The sequence below is a fragment of the Leucopleurus acutus genome (genome assembly GCF_964270905.1).
Source record: "Leucopleurus acutus genome assembly, chromosome: 19".
In the NCBI taxonomy this organism is placed as follows: Eukaryota; Metazoa; Chordata; class Mammalia; order Artiodactyla; family Delphinidae; genus Leucopleurus; species Leucopleurus acutus.
The window spans coordinates 52,090,007-52,115,042 of record NC_139161.1 but is presented as its reverse complement, the minus strand read 5'-3'; the positions used below and the strand labels follow the sequence as shown (position 1 = coordinate 52,115,042).

The following is a 25,036-nucleotide window of genomic DNA, read 5'->3' as shown; positions in this document are numbered from 1 at the left end:
GAGGCGCAGGGACTTCCCCAGTGGTAAGAACTAACTGAGGCGATGCAGTGTCGTCAGCTACAAAGCACTGAAACAGATCTGGGTTTCAGCTGATTTTCTAGAACTAAAAGATATCAAAGGGGCCTCCTGGCCAGGCTGGCAGGATGCTAACCTGGGCCAGGCCTGAGTACATCCGGCCCATAGACTTATAGTCCAGACCCTCAGAGCAGTTGACCACGATGACATATATGCCGAGGGCCTTGCCCAGGTCCTTGACGGTCTCGGTCTTCCCTGTGCCTGCGGGACCTTTGGGGGATCCACCTCGATGCAGGTGCAGGGCCGTGGTCAGTGTCATGTAACACCTGGGGATGGAGGACAGGACTCAAGCCGGACTCCTGGAAGCCTTGGCTCGGCATTCGCTGCCCCTACCCCAAGCCCCCTGTTTGCCTCCCCACGGCCGACCTGTCTGTCAGCGGGGTGATGACAAGCCGGCCGGAGTTACCCAAGTACTCATAACCATACTGGAACTGTGTGTTGGTCTGGCGGATCATACAGTCGTCGAGATCCTAGGGACACAGGGCAGAGCAAGAGAGGGGCGGGCTTGGAGGAAGACACAGAGCTGCAGCGATGGCCAACAGGAGGACTGGAAGCGGCAGGGGAGTTGCAGGGAGAAGACTGGGGGCTCCGTTTAGAGTTAGAAGGAGGGACGGGCTTACGGCCAAGATGGAAACTGGGGGTCACGCTGCACGTGTCCAGCCCAAACTATTGCAGCAGCTGCTTGGAGTCTTTCTGAGTCCCGATCAAGCGACACCCAGAGTGGGCACTCCCTGGAAAAGTGCCACTTGCCACTCCTTACTTGGCAGGTTCGAGAGAGAGTTACCAGCTGGATTAGGTGCTGTGATAGGACTAAGGGTTGGGTTGGGATATTACTGTATTTAGAGAACATGAATTTAGTTAAGGCATTAGGATCGGGTTTAGGGTACGGGAGTGGGAAGCTGGCCCTTTGGCACCTTGTCCCAGTAGAAGCGCAGTTGGCTGAGCCAGTCGAAGGAGTTGACGTCCATGAGGCCACTCTTATAAAGCTTCTCCAACACGTCCCGGGCGTGGACTTCTATCGTCACCAGAGCCACAATTTTAAGGCGCATAATCTTGGTCAGGTTCCCCCTGATGGCTTCCGAGTACTTATTCAGTATTGACACCTGCGGAATGAGGTGCCAGAGAAGAAGGCGGCCCGAGCAATGCCACCAAACCCTAATCATGCCGCGTCCCAGCATCATTCCGCGTCCAACCGCAATGCTGACCCTCCCCCACGGCAGCTCCTGGCCCCCAACACCACCACAGGGAGACATACTTCTGACCCACCCTACCTCTTCTTGTTGGACACCTCCCATAATGCACCCTCGTTCGGACCTTTCCCACCAGCTCATCGCTCATTCTGACCCAATGTATTGCCCCCTTCCTCCAGCTCTAACCCCAGGCCTCTCCCGTCCTGGCAGGGCTCCCCACCTGCTTCTTCTTCATGACCTTGAGGATTTTCTTGTCTCCCCGCTCCTTAGCTGTCAGCAGGCACGTGGTGACATCAGCCGTCCACTGGATCTGACTGGCAGTGATCACCACCTGGGGCACGTGTAGAGGCTCTATTCCAAAGCCCTGTCCCTGGCCACACACACAGCCCGGCTCCCAAAACCCAGCTTCTTCCAGGACCAGCTGCTACTCCTCTCACTACGCCTAAACTGCTCTGAAGGATGGGCACGTGCCCAAGTCAGGAGCTGAGGGTCCACGGTGCAGGCTTCTGGGGCCACAGCCCAGAACAGGGGGCAGGAAACCTGCCTTTTGTGCGACTCAAGATTCTGTCCTTAGGGACTTCCCTGGTGGTCCAGTGGCTGAGACTCCGCGCTGCCAGTGCAGGGGGCCTGGGTTCTATCCCTGGTCAGGGAACTAGATCCCACATGCTGCAACTAAGACCCGATGCAGCCAAATAAATAAATAAATATTTAAAAGAAAAAAAGAAGAAGAAGATCCTGTCTTTACACTGGCTGCTTCCTTTCGGCTCGGTCCTCCTTGTTCCCTCATTTCCATTGACCCCAGCTCACCTGGCCAGCCCATTCCTTCACCCACTTGTCCCTCTTGTTAAGAAACTTCTTGAGGGCCAGGCGGCAGTTCCGGAGAAGGTCCCGGAGGGTCACCCTCATGGTCCGCTCCACATCACAAAGCCAGGACTGGGGGGAGGTGAGAACAGGGTGGCTCGCCCTCAGGGCCAGAGTCGGGAGTCCCCAGAGTGAAGGTGCTTGGGAGACAGGACTCCGGGGCTTTGGGGCCCAAGAGAAGAGCAGGAGCTGGGAAGCGGCCGGCCTGCGTCCCCGAGGGAAATGGAGACTAGGGGGCAGACTGTCCGACGTTCGGGTGCAGGGTAGAGGTTAAGGGTTTTAGGAATGGCAGGTGGGAGGGCAAAAAGTGACTAATATCCCTTCACAGAGATGCCCTCTCCTCACAGAGCCAAGCAAACTCAGAAGAGTCAGCTTGCTTCTCAGGCCCTCGTTGCAGCTCACCTCCACAGGCCCTTCTAGAAGTACCGAGTGGAGGAAATCGACATACTCGCCGTCGCCCGAGAACATTCCCACCGCCTCCCATTTGCTGCTGGGTCCCCCGATCTGCAGAAACAGGAAGCTCTTGAGCCCTTGGAGGGTAATTTCTGCTCCTCCCCCCTCCCCTCTGTATTACCAATTCTAGAAAGTTCTGTCCCAGATACCCAGAATCGTCATATCCCCCTCCTGCTGGGAGGGCACGGTCCCCTCCGAGGCCTTGAACACCTTGACGTCACCATCCCTCCCCTGCCCTCCTTTGCGTCATGGCCACCTCTACTGACCTTCTGCATTCTCAGCAATTTGATGTTGTCAAAGCATTTTTTGAGGTGTGGCTGCACAGCCTCTGGGTTGCGGGACTGGCCCAGAATCTCCAGGAGGTCATCGTTGGACAAGAAGTAGAAGCGGGGGAAAATATGGCGCTTGGTCTCTAAATACATATCCAGAGACTTCTGGATGTCTTCCAGGATTGTGTTCATTTCTATCAATGTGTCCAGGAGGCCTGGAGAAGAGAACAGTGAATGATATTTGGTGGCCCTTGTACCATTGCCCTGAGTAGATCTGGAGCCTCCAACTATATCCACTTTGCCAGCTCTTGAGTGTTGGGGCACAGACTGCCATATGGTTTTTGGAAGCAGATGCAGTGTCCCCAGTCACTCTTTTCCCATCCTCTTCATTAATTCATTATTAAGTATCCATTATACACTATTGTACGCATTATACATTACGTATTAATTATACAATTCCATTAATATTAATATAACTACATCTCCCATCAGTCCTTTCCCACCAAAGAAGTGGGGCTCTGCCGATCATCCCAAGAGCTTCTGAAAATTAGAGCTTGTTGGGCTTCCCTGGTGGCGCAGTGGTTGAGAGTCCGCCTGCCGATGCAGGGGACACGGGTTCGTGCCCCGGTCTGGGAAGATCCCACATGCTGCGGAGCGGCTGGGCCCGTGAGCCATGGCCGCTGAGCCTGCGCGTCCGGAGCCTGTGCTCCGCAACGGGAGAGGCCACAACAGTGAGAGGCCCGCGTACCGCAAAAAAAAAAAAAAAATTAGAGCTTGTTCTGCACATAAACAATTCAACAAGTTAAAACATTAGATTTGGGACTTCCCTGCTGGTGCAGTGGTTAGGAATCCACCTGCCAATGCAGGGCACAAGGGTTTGAGCCCTGGTCCGGGAAGATCCCACATGCCGTGGAGCAGCTAAGCCCGTGCGCCACAACTGCCGAGCCTGCGCTCTAGAGCCCGTGAGCCACAACTACTGAGCCCACGTGCCACAGCTACTGAAGCCCGCGCCCCCTAGAGCTGGTGCTCCACAGTAAGAGAAACCACCGCAATGAGAAGCCCACACGCTGCAACAAAGAGTAGCCCCCGTTCACCACAACTAGAGAAAGCTCGTGTGCAGCAACGGAGACCCAATGCAGCCAAAAATAAATACATTGAAAAAAAACCATTAGATTTAAATACATATCACACGCACACAATGCAAGGGGTCTGCAGTCACTGGGGTTGCCAGTGTCCCTCGTGACAGAGCAAAAAAGGCACTAGAGAGAATTCCCTGGCGGTCCAGCGGTTGGGACTACGAGCTTCCACTGCAGGGGGTGCGGTTCCGACCCCTGATTGGGGAACTAAGATCCCACAAGCTGTGCGGCGTGGCCAAACAAACAAACAAAAAGAGCACTAGATTGGGAGGCAGACGATGGCCATCCAAACTGCGGCTCTTTCACTTAATTAGCTTGTCGGTTAACCTCAGGGAGCTTTCACCTCTTTGTAAAATGGTAATGAGATCCACCTCAAAGAAAAATTCGAGACATAAGATAAAATGTGTTCCCATTTGTAGGTTCTTGATAATGTTAGTTTTCTCCCAGCACTAGATTTTGATTAGCTGATCTCCTGGTCTTCCAAGTTTCTAGCTTTCTGAAGAAAGCATGGATGCCACGGAGTCTGAACTCTGAGGTGACCCTCAGGCCTTCAAGTACAAAGCCTACAGGCTGTTAGAACCTTTGAGCGACCACCTGAGTAGCCCCTGGAGACCACAGGGAGACCCGGTAGCAGTGGACCACACAGCTTTGTTCTGTGGGTTCAACGAAGAGATGGCTCTGCTTATAAATTGTTCTAAAATGTAATTATGTCAATTATCTCCAATATTATTTCTAAAAAAGTCATGTTGTCACTCAATTTTGCACATCTTAATACTTATATTTTACCCGAGTAATTGAATAATAATTTTTTTTTGATGTGTATACTTAAGGTTCTTGGGAAAATGAAGAATTGTTAGATTGGCCCTTGGCAAAACAAAGGTCCTCCGTACCCCATGCCAAAACTCTTCTCAGGACATGCACTGTAGGTACCCGTCGCCAAACGTGACTTCCTGATTCTTTACCCCAATCGAGCACAATCAACCAGACCTCACTATGTGTACATCTCTCCCCCATCCCCTTACCCAATCCCCATGCCTACCAAAATGTCTACATTAAAGACTAGCTAATCTGATAAACCAATTAAAGTCACAATAGCTCATAGTAACCAAAGGTTTTCTCTGTGCCGTTTAATGTGACAAGTGCTTTATTTGCATTATCTCATTTACCTGCATCATCTCATCGAATGAACCAGCTAGAGAAGAAGAGTGACTCCTCGATCAGTGTTTCTTGAGGCACAGTACTAATGATTGAGCACTAACTTTACGCCAGACACTGTACTGAGTGCTACATACTCCTCTATTATCCTTACAAAGACCCTGAGAAATAGCTATCGTTAACCCCACACACACTACAGGTGAGGAAACTGCAGTACGGAGGAAGCAAGCTGCCTGAGAGCACACAATCGGTAAGGCATGAGTCAGAGTTTGAACTCAGGTCTGTCTGATTCCGTATCCCATCCTCTTAACCACTACATTGTACTCTGCTCAAATATGTGTTGAGTTTAATTTACGGAACTACTATTTAATGCTTAGAAGAGGTGGTGGTGATGGTAGGACAGCCAGGTGCAATGGTCAATCTCAGTAAATGAAGAATGTGGCCATGACTTCACATACGTATAGCGCCAGCTGAGGTTACGTCAGGGCTCAGACCTGGATAGTGGGTGCTCCGGAGAGCATTGGGGTCCTTGTTCATCCGGTCCATGATGTCTTTCCAGTTGCCGTTGACCTGGTCAAATAAGACTGATTCATTGGGCAGCTGCTTGCGGATGTCCTCTCCTAGGAAGATATTCTGAAGGGCCAAACAACTGGCATGAGAGGCTGTTTCTCACACACTCTCCACACTCTGCTCCCTGCTCTCAGACCAGGAATGACAGTTGAGGAGAAGATAAAGAGCATCAGAACCAAAGGGCAAGATGCTCAAGTTCTAGAAGGAAACTTGGGATTGGGAGGCTAGGTATGTGTGTCCGAGAAGAAAAATGGAAAAAGAACAAAGGCTTTTCAAGGAGGGGGCTGAAGATGAGAGGTAATAACCAAGAGTCAGATGCCTGGGTCCCAGATGAAGAATGGCTTTGGAGGTGGGAAAACGGGGCCGATAACAGGGCAACTATCTAGGTCCTGTACAAATAAAGGAGTCAAAACAGCAGGTAGGGGGAGCTTGGGCAGTGAATCCTGACCTCTAGGTACATCCACTGACGCTGCACCGTGAGCACCACCTCAATAACTTCCAAAATGAGGGAGAGGCAGCGTTCCCAGTGGTCTACATCCTTCTCAAAGGCCTTGACGAAACGAGATGCCTTCATGGTAGACAGAGCCACCTGGTTATCTTCCAGCGCCTGAAATACTTCTTCTGTGCCTCTGCGGTGGAAGGTATCAAAACCATAGTCCAGCCCCACCTGCCAAGCCTCAGTCCCCACTCTGCAGCCCGGGTCACACAGCCCTGTCTACCTGAGCCGGTGATGGCCCTTATCCTTGTAGGGGACTATGTCTAGCTGAATCACATCCCAGGTCTTGGCGATGTTTTGTAATGCCTGCAGAAAGAAATTGGGGAACAGATCAATCAGGTATTTAGTCCCCAAGGGTAATAGGAGCGGGGAGGAGCCATCAGATGATGAAAAGCTGGGAGCCTTTGTTCCAGGAAGCTTAGGAAATGAGGGACCATGGGAAAGGACTCTGTCGTACCAGCTCTAGAGCCAGCGCTCTGGTTGCTGAGGCAGAGATCTCCCCAATTTTCTCCACATGCTGATCCATCCCAAGCTCCACGATCTGCTCCAAGGTGAAGCTTTCAGATTCCTGATCAAACTCCCGTTGGATCTCATCCCTGATCTGATCCCAGTGCCTGCAGCCAGGGACAAAAGGTCAGATCAGGACGCTGGAACACCAGAGCCTACTGGAAAGTATCAGCATCACCCCCCAGTGGCTTTCTCCCACTGGGATATTATGATTCCGTGTATTTATTAATTCACGATTCAACAGATATTTACTCAATAGCCTCTAACATACAATCTGAGGCACTGTGGGGAATACGGAGACTGAGGCGCTGACTCTCTGGAGAGGGAGTTAGGACGGACGGTTGCAGGTTCACTATAGATGATGCCTTGGGCCAACTGCTTTACATGAACCATTTCATTTTCACGGCCACTCTATAAATGAGGACCACTCTATACATGTTATTCCATTTACACATGCAGAAACTGAGGCTTAGAGAGGGTAAATAACTTAAGCAAATAAAGCGGTTAGGTGACACTTAATTGCATAATACTTATTAGAGAAGCATTGCCAAAAACATTATGCTGGAGGCAACACCAAAGAAGTAAAATTACCTACTCCTAAGTGAATAGAGAATTATTAAAACACCATTTATAAAATAGTTTATTCTAGCCTCAATGGTTTCAAAGCCCTCTTCTATCATGTGATAAATTCCAGATGCACTAAAAGAGGTAAACTTGAAAAGCAAAATTATAAAGTATGAGAAGAAAGTGTGTCTATACTTTCTGTGTCTACGGAGAGAGTGTGTCTACAACTCTGGGGTAGACGGGGTCCTCTTAAACAAGGCACAAAAGCAAAACCCCTAAGGGACAAAAGTTATTAGGCTTGGGGCTACAACGTGCAAGTGTCTGTAGGACAGAAGACGTAAAGCTTAGCTCTGACAGACAACATAAATTGAGGGGCGACGGAAGGGAAAGAGCCAAGAAGGCCGGAGAACCCAGGACGATGTGACAGACGGAGGACGGCGGTGGGCTCTTGGGAAGCCTTCTTCAAGGCGTGTGTTGGTGAACAGAGGGGCAGAGAGAGCTAGGAACGCCATGGAGGGGACAACCGGGAGAACCAGGTGACGGCCAGGCCAGGGGGCGACCCCCAGGAGCCGAGGGGCAGCCTCACCGCTCTCGAAGGGCAGGGTTTCGCAGGTCCGAGATGAGAGGCATGGTCCTCTTGAACTGCTCTATTTTTGAGCGAGTGGTTTCAATAATCTCCCAGTTTCGGTCCTGAGCAAAAGCGAGAGGTGTCAGAAGACCTGACCATCTTTCCCACATGGCCTCTTCCTCAGTCAGCCTGCCAGCAGCCCCCCACCCTCTCCCCACGCACCTTGTACTCTTTGGCCAGTCTGGTGAGGCGGCGAAACAGCCCGTGGGCCGTGGTCTCCATGGCCTCTGTCTGCAGGGTCAGGAACCGGCCGGTTTTCCACTGGTTCCAGTTTTCCTCCCAGTCTCGGGTGATCTCCCAGACTTGCTGCAGCGCGTCCAACTCCTTCGTGGCCAAGAGCAGACAGGTGCATTGAGTGATGTGACTCTCGCCCTCCTCCTCCCTGACAAACACGCAGGGCCTCTCCTCCTCTCGTTCTGAGAAGCTTTTCCCTCCTGGCAACATACAGCTGCCTCCTCAGTTCACATTTCTTTTTCCTCCACTCTCTTGCCTTAAGAGAGCCTCAGGGCAGTGGTTGAGAGTCCGCCTGCCGATGCAGGGGACACGGGTTCGTGTCCCGGTCTGGGAAGATCCCCCATGCCGCGGAGCAGCTGGGCCCATGAGCCATGGCTGCTGAGCCTGTGAGTCCGGAGCCTGTGCTCCGCAAAGGTAGAGGCCACAACAGTGAGAGGCCTGCGTACCGCAGAACAAAACAAAACAAAACAAAACAAAAAAAAGAGCGCCTCAGGGAACAAGCACATGAAAAGATCCTCCGACTTCCCTTGTGGCGCGGTGGTTAGGAATCCGCCTGCCAATGCAGGGGACACAGGTTCGAGCCCTGGTCCGGGAAGATTCCACATGCCATGGAGCAACTGAGCCCGTGCGCCACAACTACTGAGCCCACGTGCTGCAACTACTGAAGTCCGTGCACCTAGACAGAGCCTGTGCTCCGCAACAAGAGAAGCCACTGCAATGAGAAGCCCGCACACCGCAACGAAGAGTAGCCCCCGCCCACCGCAACTAGAGAAAGCCCACGTGCAGCAATGAAGACCCAATGCGGCCAAAATAAATGAGTAAATAAATAATATATAACAAAAAGAAAAAGATCCTCAACGTCATTAGTCAGTAGGGACATGCAAATCAAAACCACAGTGAGATACTTCATACCCAGTAGGATGGCTAGAACCAAAAGTAAAGGCGGGGGGGGGCATGCTGGCAAGGATGTGGAGAAGTAGGGACCCTCGTACGCTGCTAGTGGGAGAGTAAACTGCTGCAGCTGCTGTGGAAAACAGCTTGGAGGCTCCTCAAAACGTTAAACATAGAGTTATCCTATGATCCAGCAATTCCACTCCTACGTACATACCCACAAGAACTGGGATCGGTAACTTAATACAAGTATGCGCACAGTCAGAGCAGCACCACTTAATGGTAGCTAAAAAGTGGAAACAACCCAAATGTCCATTGACAGGTTAATGGATAAACAAAATCCATACAACGGAATATTATTCACCCATAGAAAGAAATGGGGCACTGACACATGCTACGACATGGATGATCCTTGAAAATACTACGCTAAATGAAAGAAGCCAGACACAAAAGGTCACATAGCGCATGCTTTCCTTTACACACAATGTCCACAATAGGCAAAACCCATGTTCAGCTGACCATTAAAAACCAGAGGGTTTAGGGACACCAACCCTCTATGCGATCGAGAGCCTGTGCATAACTTATAGTCTGCCCTCCACATCCGCAGTTCACCGATATCCACGGTTCCCCATCCGTGGATTCAACCACAGATTGTGTAGTGTTGTAGTATTTACAACTGAAAAACATCTGCGTATAAGCGGACCTGCTCAATTCAAACCCATTGTTGTTCAAGGGTCAACTGTACGTAGAAAAGAGATTAGTGGTCGACAGGGGCTGGGGGGAGAGGGAATGGGGGGTTACTGCTAATGGGTATAGGGCTTCTCTTGGGGGTAATGAAAATGTTCGAGAATTAGAGGTGTTGGTTACACAACATTGTGAAAGTGCTAAATGCCACTGAACCGTTCACTTTAAAATGGTTCTTTTGTTACCTGAGTTTTCACCCCATTTTTTTTAAAAAAAGCTCCTCGTGTACCCATCTTCCTGGCCCCGGTTGTTTTCCCGGGCCGGTTGGGACCCACTCTCCTGCCTCCTGCCCCCTACGCTTGGTCACCACGAGGGCCTTGATCGGCACACCACCTTCTCCAGGTTCTGCAGGTCCTTGGAGGCTGGCTGCTCGATCTTGAAGATGCCCAGGTTGGCATGGAGATTGCTTTCTTCCTCCCGCATGGCGTTCAGCACGGCCCGTACGTGGGCTATCTGCTCCAGGGCCGCCTGGTGCCCCACGTTGCTGGCGAAGGGGCCTGTGGGGAGTCCAAGGTGAGCTTCTCTCCTCCCACAAGAGAAGGAAAACGAGAGGGAACGCGTTGAAAGAATGCACTGAAACTACTAACTGCGGCTCGAGAGTCAGAAACGGGTGGGACGTGAAAAGTCAGTGTAAGACAACTGGAGAGGCTATGAGCTGGGCTGCTGCCTTCCAGCCAAGACTCGGCGACAACAGGAGTGTCACCGACAGACATGCCAGGCTCTTTCCCATGCTCAGCCTTGTCTGCACCTCCCCTGGGACCTAGGCTTTGAAAGACTGGGTCAAGACAAAGGGGAAGCCAGGGGAGAGGTTACAAGACGGGTACCTTTCAATTCAAATTCTTCCAGAAGGTTGTGTGTTTTCTTCTTGAAATCGTCAGCTGAGTGAATGAGGCCTGTCTTGAACTTCTCCTTGTGCCTCTTCAGCATTTGTTCACCGTCCAGCACAGCTTGCTGGAAGGCGACCCACTGCCCGCTGAGACTGTCCAGCATCTCCAGCACCTGGGGACATCACAGAGTGGAGGTGGCCCGCGAGCAGGAGCTCTGCCCACCCCACCAAAAGACTTCGAAGAAGTCTTTTCCGACCCTCTGGACCAGCATCTGTGTCCAAGTTCCACATGCAATGAGGCCCAAAGAAATCGAGCAGTTGCTGGGCCTGAAAGAGATCCTCAGGGTGACCCGAAAGGTCATTCGAGTTAGCTTTTGGCTCTCAGAGGCTTTGGGGCCTTGGGCCTTCTCCCCCGCTCCCTTCTCTGCTCTCCCTCCTGACAGCCGAGGGTCTCCGACGTGGGGCGTCAGTGTCCCTGGCAACCTGGGGCTGGAATGGGCCGGGCTCGGGTGGGTGGGCCGCACGCCTTAGGAACTTACGCTGTCCTGAACTGGCACCTCGTACTTCTCGAGGATGGTGAATTGCTCATGTAGGGGAGGGATCTGGGTCTCCAGGTTGGGCATATCGAGCTGCAGGGTCTCCATGAGGTGCAAACTGACCCCCAGTTCCTCCAGCGTCTGGGGAGGGTGGCTGATTCTGCAGCGTGGGCGAAGAGAGCATGGGCGGGCGGTCGCGAAGGTTGGGCCTACCCACCCCCTGCGCGGCCTGAGCCCACGTCCACCCGCCGTACTTCTCCGCGTTCTCCTGCAGGTAGGTGTGCAGCTCCAGGAGGTGCCTGGCCGCCATCTCCTTGAGCAGCGTCGTGAACTTGTTCTGCCACTCACTGCAGTGCTGCACCAGTGAGAACTTGAGGTGCGAGCAGTCCAGCAACACAAACTGGATGTTGAGGACCGTCTCCTCCTTCTGCACGTTATTAGCCACCTCCGTGTAGCTGAAAAGGCCCACATCCCCGCTAGGACGTCTTTTTCTTGGCAGACGTGCCAGATGCCCTGCCTGGGTGACCTTTTCCTCCCAGCCAGCAGCGCTAAAGCATTCTTCTGCTCCCAGGCGTCTCCCACTTCAACCCGTCCCCCAGCAGACGGCTGTGAACATGTCATTTTCCCAACCACTGCTTTCAGACTCCTCGGTTTGCATTCAAGGCTTGAGAGGCTCAGAGATCTGGGCGGAGTTCACACTGTGCTGCTCACTAGTTCTGTGCCGCCGGGCAGGTTATTTAACTGCTCTGAACCTCAGTCTTCTCATCTGTAACCTGGTGACGGTAACAGAACCCACCCTGCGAGGCTGCTGAGAGGATTAAGTTGGCTGCTGTACATACATCCCTCTGCTGACTTCCTTTCTGGATACTCAATATTTGGCGAACATGCTCACGTGGTCCCATCTTCGTGCTGTTGTCTCTGCCTGGAATGCCCTCCCGCTGCCCATCTCTGCCTCCCGATGTCCTACCCATCCTGAAAAGCCCTGCCCCAAAGTCACTCCCTTCATCCACGTCCTCCTTCCCCTGATGCCCCCAGCTGAAAATTCTCTCTCCTCTCATCGAACTGCCCCGCATTTGCATACCTGACTCACAGTGCTGATCACATGGAAGCTTGTATAAGAACACTGAGCACATCAGCACATTAGCGCTTCAGAGTTCACACAGTGCTTCCACATATACTTAACAGTCCCACAACCTTATGAGGTCGGTAGTGTAACACCTATTTCACAGGAAACTGAGGCCCAGAGAATGTGAATAACCGACCTAAGATGACACGACTAGTAAGTGGTGGAGCTGGGACTTCAACTGTCCTCAAGGTGCCACAGCCACTGCTGTTTCAGCAATATTCTTATCTTCCCTACTGCACTAGAGCCCTTGGGAGGAAAAAACTTGTTCATTTCTTTGTTTTTAATTCCTCACAACCCATCATAACAATGGTGTTTTTTTAACAAATGAATGAATGAATGAATGAATGACTAGAGGACAAAGAGACGGGAGTTCATATCAGAATTTAAGAACCCCTTCCATTTAACTCCCATCTGCGCTCTTAAAATGAAAGTGTTCACATCTCTCACTTTTCAGACCCCTGGCATCTCTCCTTTCCCAGCAGGACCCTGTGGTACTCCACACCAAAGCAGCTTTTTCCCTAAATCTTGCCCAGCTCTTTTTTTTTTTTTTTTTGCGGTACGCGGGCCTCTCGCTGTCGTGGCCTCTCCCGTTGCGGAGCACAGGCTCCGGACGCGCAGGCTCAGCGGCCATGGCTCACGGGCCCAGCCGCTCCGCGGCACGTGGGATCTTCCCGGACCGGGGCACGAACCCGCGTTCCCTGCATCGGCAGGCGGACCCTCAACCACTGCGCCACCAGGGAAGCCCTTGCCCAGCTCTTATCGGATCGCTATCCCCTTGAGAAACAAAGGCCCAGTGCCCTAGGTCCGGTGCTGGTCCTCTAGTTTTCTGCCCCTCCCCCAGGCTGCAGGTCAGACCTCCCCCTGCAGCGCTCCGCCTCTTCAAGACAGACCCTCACAGCCACCTTTGCTCCTTACCGAGCAATGTCGGCGTCAAAAGAAGAGACCGGCGGGTTGAGGCGCTGGTATCGACGAATGAAAGAGTCCTTGTTGATTTCCCAGATCTCCCGGTACATGTCCCAGGTCTTGAGGTAGTTCTGTAGCAGGGCTGCATTGTTGGTCATGCCGCTGCTGATCTGGGCCTGGATCTTCTTGATGTCTTCATCCCGCTCTTCAAGACCCAGCAAAATGCTTCTCATTGACTCCCACCCCAGCCCAAGCTGCAGCCCAGCCCCTGGCCACTGCCCCAGAACCTCCCCTCCAACAGCACCTTCCCAAAGAAATACAGCTCAAACACGAGCATTAGAAAATGAAGGAGGAGGCCGAAAGTAAAAGAATGACTCTACTCTGTAGGATTCAGATGTCTCACCTGTTGGTGTCTAGGGCTCTTATAGCCCAGCCCCAGTCCCAAACAAGCCCTTCCTGGTCTCCCAACCCCAAACCCCAGACCCCTTGAGCCTCAGTCACCTAGTTTTGACCCCCCTCTGTGGCCCTTCTCCCTTCCCCAATCCAGCCCTTTGACCTGGGTTTTCCACCAGTCATGGAGATGACTGGCCCAGTACGTCTGGAAACAGCCCTGGTCTCTCCTCCTGGCTCTGCCAGGTCCTAAGCTTTGGCTACCCCTGCACCTGGTGCCCTCCCACTGCCCACTCACCCACGATTGTGTAGATGGGCTCACGAAGAAACTTGCACTTGATGAGAATTTCAGGGAGGTGGCAGAAGACAGAGATGGTGGAGAAGAGGTGGTTGCCAATGTCATTGACCACACTTGCCAAGGTCTGCAGAGTGGGTGAGAACTCCACCTGTGGGAGCACAGTGGCGAGGGCTTAGCACAGGCCCGGAGGACACAAGCTCAGGCCTGGGAAGGCCGGACACCGCAGAACCAGGCCTGGAGGCTGTAGGAGAAAGTCAGGGCCTAGAGCCAAGTTTAAGGATTGACGGAAACTGGCAAATAAAGTGTGATGATTTCGGGCTGTTGGGGGCAAAGTGGTTCCCACCTGTGCCACACCTCCCTGCATGTCATTCTTCAAAATGACAAGGACTTGGAAGAGTGGGTTGGGGGTGGTCTTTCCATCCCCATTGATGGCCTTGGACAGTTCCAACAGTGACATCTTCACGTTCAGGCGCAGGGCATCCTCCATCATGCGGTCCAGCCGAATCGTGTACTGCAGCCACTGCTGCTGAATCTGGTGGGAAGAGCAGGGGGAAGAGAGCCCCTCAGGGAAGACGAGGCAGGTCCTGGGAAATGAGAACCAGCCAACAGGGAGGGGAACGAGCTGGTTCAATAGAAAGACGGGACACCGAGTCCTGAAGGAAGGAGGTTTGAAAGGCCGAAGGTTGGGTGAATCCAAGACTAGAGCAGGATGTTTGAGAAGCACGTGGGGGTTGGGGGGGAGGGGGAAGACCAAGAGAAGGGTCTGATGGGACTGGGGGAGCGGAGGACCTGCCCACCCACAAAGCCCTGGCCACAGGACCCCCTACCTCGGGGCCATCGTTCTTGAAGACTTCATAGGAGTTGGTCATGATGGCCACCACATCGTGGTGCAGGCTCACCAATTTCTGCTGCACCACCGCCCGATGCTCTCTTTGGTCCTCCTCAAATTCCAGGTCCCTGTACACCCGTTTGCCACTAATGCGTACCAGCAATGTCTCTGACATCACTTGGGCTCGCCAGCCAATGGTCAGAGTGGACGCCTTGAACTCATTCACAATCGTCTGCACCTGGAGTCAGACCCCAGCCATGGGGGAGTTTCAGCTTGGGAACAGACCGTCTGGGCCTAATTCTATCCTCCCACTGTCCTCTAGCTAGAATTGCTGACATTAAGAAAAAAAAACTTCCCTAAGCACACTTCATTTCTTTCACAAGACTCCCTGGTCTCTCCACCACTACCCATGACTCAGGTGTTAATTACCCACATGCCAGCCTTTCAGTCTGCCTTGCAGACCTTTAGGGTCTAATGACCATGGCCCACCTTGCTGGCGTATACACGGCACTCTGTGATGAAGATGGCACTGGCCCCCTGCAAGGCCCAGTGCAGTTTCTTGAGCCCAGGGTGGATCTTCTTATCCAGGAACCGGATACGTTCTTTGAACAGGGCCTGCTCATCTGGGGACAGCATGGCAATAATCCTGCGCATAAGAGGAGACCGGTAGCTGATAGGGAGCTATCAGCTCTGACGACCTCTCCTCCACACCAGGACACTTGGTGGAGAACTGAAAGTTCCTGATTCTAGGCTAGAGCTTTCCAATAAAACTTTCTGCGATGACAGAAATGGTCTACCATTCGTGCTGCCTGGTACGGTAGCCACAAGCCACGTGTGGCTGCAGGGCCCTTGAAACGTGGCCTGTGCAAATGAGTAACTGAATTTTAAGTTTTATTTAATTTTGATTAATTAACTTGAATAAAAATAGCCACATGCACCTAGTGGCTGCCACGTTGGACCGTGCAGTTCTAGACACCCAAACAAGTCTGCCGCTCCCATCCCCTCGGACTTGAACTGGGCTGAGAAAGGTACCCAACCCTGAGCTAAGCCTCACTCCAGAGATGAGTACAAAGGGTGTTAAGCATGGCCTTGCTTGGTTCAACGAATCTTATGTTGTTCTGGGCCCATAAACCTAACGCCATCAACTTCCTTCCTAGAGAAGTCACCCAGGCCGACAGTATATATGGTCCAAGTGCCCAGTGGGGTGAGAGGGGACGTGGTGTTTTTTGCTCTCTACTCTAAAGCTAGAAGACAACACTGAAAGGGACAGGAATAATCGTAGGGCCTTACGAGAGAGCACGGGAACCTTTTTTTTTTTTTTTTTTGAGATGGACAAAATGTGAAGGACGCATACTGTAGGAAATGGACAACATCATGGGGCGGATAAGACAAAGAGGGAGCATGAAGTGGCATTCAAGAGGGCTGCAGCGAGGGCCCCACCTGTTGTAGTCCCGAGCGAGGAGCAGCAGGTTTTCTCGAAGAATGCGCAGGTCCTCGGCGCGCTCAGCCACGTTCGCCACGTAATGCGGCGTCTCGAAAAGCAGCCGCTCCCAGTAGTCGATCTCCACAAAGAGGATCAACAGGGACCTTGGGGAGGAAGAGAGGCAGAGCAGCTGCGGGGCCGCCCAAGGGCGTAAACCGGAACCAACACCCGACCAAGAGGTACGGGGCTGGGGCGCATGGAGACCCTTAAAGGTAAGCAATGAAGCAGAACCTCCGAGTAAAGAAGGCGGACTGGACACGTTGACTTTTGCTCCCCTCCCCAAATAACCAAAATAACAGTAAAGGGGGGTTTCGCTTGTCCAAGGCATAAGCCCACAAATACAAGAAGACAACAACCGAAAACATCTGAAAGTGCAAAAGCAGATGGATAAGGAGAAGAGGAGTCCTCAGCGGGCACTGGAGACAGCTGGGAAGCCTCCTTAGAGGCCTGGGGATGGGTGGCTCCAAGTATCTCAGGAAAGGGGTGAAGGTGGGACTATATAACAGGAAGAGCAATTGAAAGTTTAGGAAGCAGCTCTACCCATGTCCCCTCTCCTACTCTACGTAGTTAAGCAAGTTGCCCTCCCTCACCCCAGCCTAAGACTGAAGGCTTCTTGTCTCAGGAGGCAGTGCAGAGACAAACAGAGGGTCTTTGGACTGGGAAACCCCAGGCCCAGTTGAAGGACAGAGTAATACACTGGGAGCAGGGGTGGTGAGTCACCATGAACCCACTGAATGTTAAGATCCCCGCCTCCCTCTCCTGCCCAGAAACCAGCACTCTGGCAGCTGGATCTACACCCTCCGGAGCAAAGTTTGAAAGATGGTTCTCTGTGACCTCCGACCAGCCTAAATAGAAAAGCCCCACGGATTATGACCTCTGGAGTCGCCAGGAAACAGCGCACCTGGACAAGCCTGCAGTGAGGCTCCCAGTTGAGAAGCCCCCCTTTTCCTGCTCAGCAGAGCTGCCGGTCAGCTTTCCAGCCCCTGTCCCTTAAATATGGACAGACAACCAAGGGTTACAGAACACTGGTCTCTGTCTTTCCTAGCACAAAAGGTGGGAGTCAAAACAATCAGAAAAAAGCAACCAGAAGGGAAGGAGAGGGGACAGAGGTTGTGCAGAAAGAAGACGGCCTACCTGCAAAAGAAAAACAAACAAAACCACCTCGAACATCCTCAGAGAGAGATAAGAGACAAAAGAGCATCCGTGAAACAGAAACAAGATGCTAGAAAAGGGACACCAGGAGAGCTCTTAGAAGTTAAAAATGAGAGCAGAAAATTTTAAAATCAGAAGAGATATATAGGGCTTCCCTGGTGGCACAGTGGTTGAGAGTCTGCCTGCTGATGCAGGGGACACAGGTTTGTGCCCCGGTCTGGGAGGATCCCACGTGCTGCGGAGCGGCTGGGCCCGTGAGCCATGGCCGCTGAGCCTGCGCGTCCGGAGCCTGTGCTCCGCAACAGGAGAGGCCACAACAGTGAGAGGCCCGCGTACCGCAAAAAAAAACAAAAAAATCAGCCTGGGGAATAATTTTTGTAAAATATTTTCTGATTTGTCCTCAGACAAGTGGTCAGGCAGTAGAGGTAGGACAGGGAAGCTGGCTGGGTTTGGTGCTGACACCCCAGAATGAACTGACAGGATGGAGAAAGTGCTGTCAGAGCAGGAGAAAAGGAGGAAGGGGAAGTCCCACACGCAAAACACGGACAGACGCCAATGTCCCCTGTCCTGCTCTGGAGAAGTCCCACTACACAGAGGAGTCTGCTGCATACACAGCAATAACACAGCTCTTTCAGACAGGGTACAGACGACATCTGGAATATGTTTGTGTTAAGTACTATCTGTAAGGCTGGTCTGGCTGTAAAACGTGGTAAAAGCCAATTTGGACTTCAGAGTTCAAATATTTGGGCTATAAGCTGGGATAACAAAACCCCTTGTGAGATAAAATAGGTGCTATTAGGGACTGGAAGGCTCCCAGAACTAAGGGAGAGTCAGGTAGTTCCAAGGACAATCAGGACATTTGAAGAGCTTGCTTATTTCAAGATCTTATCTAGACCATGAACACAAAAAAGTAAACCTGATAAAGTTATCTGCCCCTCCTTGGAGCCTTCAAACGTTTTGGAAAAGCTGAAACTGTCTTGGATGTCTTTACTGGTTTAACGAGCCCAAACTTTTCAAAGTCCTTCCCCATGATCATGGCTTTTTTTTTCCCCCCCACACATTATTTACTGGATTGAGGTAGTTTATCATAAAGCCACAAAAAATGTAAAGCAGCTTAAAACAGATCTCTCCAGACAACAGCTGTCTAAAGGATGGGGGTAACTCTTCTCTCTGGAAGAAGTGTTTCAGCCATTATTTGGGTTTTGGCTAAACCCAGGCCATAAATATTTGGCCCAAAGTTGTCTTGTTAAGCTCTACTGTAAAGATTATGCAATGGTGTCTGAGATAAATATCCGACGTGTCCCTCGACAAGAGATGATCACGGCAGACAGAAAAGTTGTCTCCTAAGTTTATCCTTGCTACGCGGGCACTAAGCTCAAACATCAGGTGGACACACACTGTGGGGGGAAGGGAACGAGATGCAGGAAGCCTAGCTGAAAGCCCCCAGCACAGAATATTCAAGAACCTTATGGAAACAGTACAACTTCTAAGTCCATCAGTAGTGGGTTGATGGATTAAATTACAGTACAGCAAAATCGTGGGATGCTATAAGCCGTGGAAAATAATTATGTAGTTCTGTACATACAGAATGGAAAATCTCCCACACATATTGTTAACCTTAAAAAAAAAAAAAGCAAGTTGCAAAAATACTGTTTATAATGGGATCCTGTTTTACGTGTACAGTGTGTATTTTTGATTACATGGTAATCATGGTTACCTCTAGGGAGTGGGGCTGTGTGCTGGATTTTCAGTTTTTCCTTTATGTACTTCTACATCAATCTCTTTTTTTTCTTTCACAGTGAGCATGCACTACTTTTGTAGTTTAAAATTTTTAATTAAAAAAAGATCTTAAAAATTAAAAAAAAGCAGCCGTATGAAATGGGCGGGGTGGAGTGATAAAAAATCTCTAACAGTGGTTATCTTTGGGGGAATTTTTTTCTTCCTTCTACTTTTCTGCACCCTGCAAATCTTCTAAAAGGATGAAGAATTTTATAATGGAAAAATTAAATAAATCATTTTGAGAACACTTTGAAAGTACAGAACAGTGAGGACAGTATGCTACCATTCATGTTAAAAAGTATACTTAGACAGACATACACTCTTAGCCCTGGGATGTTACACAAGAAACTGGTAACCTTGACTCTTTCTTTTTTTTTTAAATATATTTTTAAAAATTTATTTCATATTTTTTTAAATTTTTGGCTGCCTTGGGTATTCATTGCTGCGCGCGGGCTTTTCTCTAGCTGCAGCTAGTGGGGGCAACTCTTCGTTGTGGTGCATGGGCTTCTCACTGCAGTGGCTTCTCTTGTTGCAGAGCACGGGCTCTAGGCGCGCGGGCTTCAGGCTTCTCCCTGGAGCCTGCATGCCACAACTAGAGGAGAGAAACACCCACACACCACAACTAGAGAGAAGCCCACGTGCCACGACAAAAGATCCTGCATGCCTCAACGAAGATCCTGCGTGCCGCAACTAAGACCTGATGCAGCCCAAAATAAATAAAGTAAATAAATAAAAAGAAGGTTTGTCATCTCTGTAGTCAGCTGCCTTACATAGCTCCTTCTTTATTTCTCTCTTCAGCATCTTATATGGGAAGGAGGCATGGCTCCAGGGTAGAACTGTTCACTTACAGAGCCTCAGAGGGCAGGGACTTCGCCACTGGACACATTCCCCGTGCCCATCTCGGCTCTTAGCATGTGGAAGGCACTCGCTATATATTTTTGAATAATTAATAAATGGATTAATTAAATTTAAAACAGTGGTGATATGAAAATGTCATGATTCTAAAGCTGTAGACGAGGACATGATCTGACAGCCCATCAGTTCTCAGGAAAGGCCCCTTGGTGGCTCACAGTTTGGAAGGTTTCGCTGAGCCATCGCGGCCACCTAGTGGCAGAGCACCTACATCACTGGTTGAGTAGGTTACTGGGGTTTTTCTGTTTTCAATCAGTTTTTTTGAAGATAGAATGTGAAATTAAAATTAAGAAGTGGTAGTAAACATATTACGGGATAAGAGAGATTTAGAAGAATGGGGAGAGAAACCAAGAGATAGGAGTTAAACTCTGGGGAGGGTTGGGGAAGGGAAGGGCGCTAAAGACAGGACAAGCAGAATGGGAGGGAGTCACGGAGGGTGTCGTACTTGTCAAAGTTCACATCCAGCATGCCCGCCTTCTCCTGGTTGATTCGTAGCAATGGCGTATCCAGCCGCCGAATGCAGTCCTTGTCCAGCGTTGATGTCCAGTCTTGGAAGGTTTTTCGAACCAGTTCGTCAATGGCCTGAACCATCTGCTGATAGGTGTGTACGCTCTCCTCTCCCGTCCCGATGTGGGGCAGGAAATGAGCATTGGAAAGACACTGCGGGGGAAGAACCAGGGATGGCTGGAGTCACCTGCCACATTCCTCCGTGTCACCATCTCCCTGAGACCCCCATCCCCGCCCCCCAACACACACACAGACACTCCGACAATATGTGGAAGACTCGGAGGGAAGGTGGAGCCCAAAGGAAAGGTGAGAGGAAGAGGCCACGGCACAACGAGAGAGGGAGTCCAAATGAAGAAAGAGAAGCACAGAGATTCAGCTCGAGGAAAAAAGTTGGGAAGAGGAAGTCCATCACAGGAAGTGAGGGATTTAAGAGGCACAAGGTCGAAAACTAGCATGAGACCTTCCTCAGGACAGATCACTACGTCTGCCACCCCCTGGACAGACCCAGTCTCGGTCAGGAAACCTCTCCAGGGAGACTCTCTGGAGGCAACCCCCCGCCCCTGCCCCCCACCCCACTCCCGCCCCAGCACTGGGCTCAGCCTGCAAACTCTACCATTGCCGCACTGAGAACAAGTCCTGGAAAAGGCCAGACTTACGTTCATGACCCTGTCGATGCGACGCCGTAGGATCCGCACCCAGTGCGCCTGCCCCGAATGCTGGGCCATGTAGGGCTCCAGGTACGGCCGCTTCTTGCTCAGCTCACGGTTCACGAGGGCCAGTTCCTTATTGAACAGCATGTAGAGATCCACCGCCTTCTTGTCATATGTTCGCTTGATAGTCTGATGAAGGAGAGGAAGTTGACAACACACCCAGGGATGCGGGTTCCCTGCAGCTCCACCCTGGAGGAAAGCTACACCCCTGCCGTGGGAGTCCCGCTCCCAAGGCACCCGGGCACTGGGGGAATAGCGGAAGAAAAGAGGCACTGGCCATTCAGGACATTGGACAGAGCATGAACGGAGGTTGGATGGTGTCTGGAAGGACCAGGAGGAACTGAAGGAAGGCAGAAGAGAACCAGGGGTGGAGGAAGCAAGCGGGCAGCCACACCTCTCGGGCTGCAAGCCTGCGGAAGGTGTCCAGCAGTAGCACCCCGTGCTCCACGTCGCGGACTAACTCGAAGGCGGAGCTGATCAAGTTCTGAGTCATCACCTCCAGGTCCTTGACTCCAGCCCGGAACCTGCACCGTTAGAGGCATGTTGAAGGGTGGGTGCCCTCGCCTGCCCCCAAGGACATCCCCTGAGTAAGACTTCTATGCGTTATGTACTGAGGGCTTCCTAGGTGCCAGGCACTGAGTGTTGTACATGCATTAGTCCATTTATCCCTCAGAACAGTGCAGTGAGGTAGGCTTTATCACTAACCGTATTTTATAGATGAGGAAACAGAGGCCCCAGCTGGTAGAACAATGTACGTAACTAGTTTGTGGCAGACCCGGGATCCAAGCCCAGGAAGGCTGACTCTGGAACCCTGAGTCTGAGCCACCACCTCCTTCCTAGCACTTCCCCTGCCCTCCCCAACCCTGACCTGTGGCCTCCACGCTTCCCCAGTACACTCTGCTCTCACCTCCCTGACCTCCCTTCCCTGCTCGACCCCGGGGGCCTGCCTGTGATGCTCTCACCTATTGTAGTCTTCGTGCCAAGAGGTGTTCTTGACGTCCAGGATGCCCCCGCGAACAGCTCGCAGCACGTGCAGGTTTTTGTGGAAGATGTCCTCAATCTCCAGCAAGTTCCGTGTTATCTGGGGCCCCTGGGCGCCAGAGAAGCAGGGAAGGGGACCTTGCTTGCCATCTTCCCAGCGGGCAAAATGGAACTGACAGTCACATACCTGCAAAGAAGTCAGCGTGAGGCTTCCCGCCCTCCTTTCTGAACCTCTCTGTCCTGAGCTCTTTGGTTTAGCTTTAAATGGCTAAAAACTAAGGAGCACCAACCAGATGCAAGGGGCTACCGGGGTGCATTTTAGCTGCAGAATGAAATATGAGATACTAAGGCAGTGATAACAGGCCAAAGTCTCAAAGCACGGGATGGTGGTCAGGCACACAGTCATGTGAAAAGAACCAAAGCAGCAAGTTCTAGGTGTAGCCTCAGCCCCAGCTCCCCCAGCTCCTGGAGCGTCTGCTGTTGGCTTTGAGTCTCCTTCCCTGACCGTCTTCCCACCTCGATAAGGTCCTTGCAGCGTTGCACAAAGGCATCGACCTGGGCAAATATGCTGGTCTGGTCTAGGACCCAGCCCCAGCGGGAGAACCTGTCGGAAGAAAGACTGACCAGTCAGAAGCAGGAACACGAGGCATTAACCAACCTGCCCAGGCCAGGCTAGAAACATGAGTCCTAGTTCAGGGGGAGCCTTAGAAAACGAGACCCCAAGAAACAGTTTTCCTGAACCCCAAGAGAAGAGACTCAAGGTGAGGAGAGCCAGAGAGGAAACAAAAACATCTCAGTTCTAAGAGAAGGTTTACACACAATGGAATTTTAGACTTCAGGGCCAAGAAAGGAGGAAAACACCAGGAGGGATTCCTGGGATCAGGGAGAAGGTTATTAGAGTTAGGAGGACCTACGGCTGGGAGCTAGAATACCCGAATCCACAGAGAAAACTCGGACCCATGTAAAAACTCTAGAAATATAGAATCCATAGGCTTAAAGTGCAAGCAAAAGGACTCAGAATCTACCCGCTATAGGAACGACAAGGTGGGTGACACACAGGATGTTAGGGGAGGCCCGTCGTACTGGGTATGCATCTGCACAGCCTGTAGGTAGTGGTCTCTCCAGGCGTGGCAACAGGAGATGCAGCCTTGTAGGTCCTCCTTGCTAGAAATGACGTATCCCTCAAAGATCCGGTCCAGGGAGATGGCATGGCAGCACAGGCGGATGATCTCATTGCTCATCTGCAGAGGGGGTCCCAACAGCCTCAGTTCACAGCCTTAGTTGCACCCCACCCTCTCTCGGAGTCCCCGAGACCACGCCTCAGGTCTCAGCCTCCTACTTCTGGATTTGCCTCCCGATACCCCTCTCGCCCCTGGTCCTCCACTGCTGGCGTGGCAGCACCTCTGGGTTCCACCTCCATTGCCTGCCTCAGACCAGCTCTGCAGCTGCATTTCTAGCCAGCGATCGGCTCAGCGCCCCTGCCCCACTCTTTGGCTCCACTGCCCTCCAGGAAGTGTGCCGGCTCCTGCTCCTCAAAAGTCGGTGTTCTTGGGCTTCCCTGGTGGCGCAGTGGTTGAGAGTCCGCCTGCCGATGCAGGGGACGCGGGTTCGTGCTCCGGTCCAGGAAGATCCCACATGCCGCGGAGCGGCTGGGCCCGTGAGCCATGGCCGCTGAGCCTGCGCGTCCGGAGCCTGTGCTCCGCAACGGGAGAGGCTGCAACAGTGAGAGGCCCGCGCACCGCAAAAAAAAAAAAAAAAAAAAAAAAGTCGGTGCTCCTTCCTGAATCTGCCTCTCGCCCACTGCGAGTTCCATCTTTGGAAACGAGAAAGAGTGGGGCTTCCCCTTCCATACAGCTCTGCCTGGGAGTCTGTCCTTCGTGCCCCCCTCCCGCCCTGCACTCCATCTACGCCTCTTTGCAAAGCCTCTCTTCCCGCCTGGGCTACGTCCGTCTGGAAGCAAAATGTCCAGTCCAGGCCCCAACTCCAAGCATCACTAAAGTTGATGATGCAGGCAAAAACCTGTGGTCTCCGTCCGACCTGAAGGGCATTCCTCACTACCTTTTCACCGCATAGGTCTGCTGGTGAATTCCGCCTTCTCCAGAAATCTGCGTCCTATTAACACGGCCACCCCCTCATGACCCTCTGTCCCACCCTCTGCAGGCACACACCTTCCGGAAGAGGGAGGTCAGTCTCTCCCGAGTGTTGTAGTGGGGAGAGTTGAGCCAGATGATGCGGATGAGACTGATGAGCCTGGGGAGTTTACTAGAGATGTCCTTAGGCCTCATGAAAGCCAGCTCCTGGTAAGGTTCCTTCAGGATCGACAAAAAAGTCAGGTTTGACTGTGCTTGACGAGATCCATCCTGGCAGTAAAGAGAAACCAGGAGAAGACTTACCCCCTGGAAAGAACCGGTTCAAAGCGAGCGCTTTTGATCCTCCTCAAACCCTACCCCGACTTGCTTCTCCCGGGAAGCATTCCCAATTAACCCTACCTGGTGCCAATCACCTCAGGTCTCTGCCACCCTTCAGGACCAGAGCTTGTACATACCTACTTTTATTCACTTAACTAGTTTCTACAAAAATATTTTTATGTCTTTTCTCATGTGTGAGTCCCATCTCTCCCACTAGACTGGGAATTCCCCAAGCTCGGGTTTTGCATCTATTTCTCTAGTTTTTCCCCTTGAACTCTTAACTCTGCACAAAAGGAGACGCTCAATAGGTGTTGATCAACTGACTGGATATCACACTCATTCAGCCCAGTGGCTGTCACCCAGGCCCCTCCACTGCCCTGTTCTCAACGAGGGTTTTAGACTTCTCTACCTAATGGTGGCTCA

At 51.8% G+C, this 25,036-nt stretch overlaps 1 protein-coding gene across 1 annotated transcript in view; it reads right to left on the bottom strand.

The window, feature by feature from the left end:
• The window catches only part of DNAH2 (dynein axonemal heavy chain 2), a gene marked incomplete at its 3' end in the record, with an annotated part of 86,420 nt that overhangs the window by 42,668 nt on the left and 18,716 nt on the right, over positions 1-25,036 (bottom strand). The window contains exons 7-36 of the mRNA XM_082860253.1: positions 24,374-24,565; positions 23,289-23,446; positions 22,722-22,809; positions 22,187-22,392; positions 21,619-21,748; positions 21,171-21,353; positions 20,453-20,667; positions 16,122-16,268; positions 15,171-15,327; positions 14,680-14,919; positions 14,196-14,384; positions 13,853-14,000; positions 13,177-13,369; positions 11,390-11,590; positions 11,139-11,295; positions 10,598-10,772; positions 10,107-10,270; positions 8,067-8,228; positions 7,863-7,966; positions 6,663-6,819; positions 6,429-6,511; positions 6,158-6,338; positions 5,634-5,772; positions 2,846-3,063; positions 2,529-2,630; positions 2,073-2,198; positions 1,486-1,596; positions 990-1,178; positions 442-545; positions 152-341 (exon numbers count right to left, since the gene is read on the bottom strand). Coding sequence (XP_082716379.1) covers positions 152-341; positions 442-545; positions 990-1,178; positions 1,486-1,596; positions 2,073-2,198; positions 2,529-2,630; positions 2,846-3,063; positions 5,634-5,772; positions 6,158-6,338; positions 6,429-6,511; positions 6,663-6,819; positions 7,863-7,966; positions 8,067-8,228; positions 10,107-10,270; positions 10,598-10,772; positions 11,139-11,295; positions 11,390-11,590; positions 13,177-13,369; positions 13,853-14,000; positions 14,196-14,384; positions 14,680-14,919; positions 15,171-15,327; positions 16,122-16,268; positions 20,453-20,667; positions 21,171-21,353; positions 21,619-21,748; positions 22,187-22,392; positions 22,722-22,809; positions 23,289-23,446; positions 24,374-24,565 — 4,809 coding nt within the window. The remainder of the gene's footprint in view (positions 1-151; positions 342-441; positions 546-989; positions 1,179-1,485; positions 1,597-2,072; positions 2,199-2,528; positions 2,631-2,845; positions 3,064-5,633; positions 5,773-6,157; positions 6,339-6,428; positions 6,512-6,662; positions 6,820-7,862; positions 7,967-8,066; positions 8,229-10,106; positions 10,271-10,597; positions 10,773-11,138; positions 11,296-11,389; positions 11,591-13,176; positions 13,370-13,852; positions 14,001-14,195; positions 14,385-14,679; positions 14,920-15,170; positions 15,328-16,121; positions 16,269-20,452; positions 20,668-21,170; positions 21,354-21,618; positions 21,749-22,186; positions 22,393-22,721; positions 22,810-23,288; positions 23,447-24,373; positions 24,566-25,036) is intronic.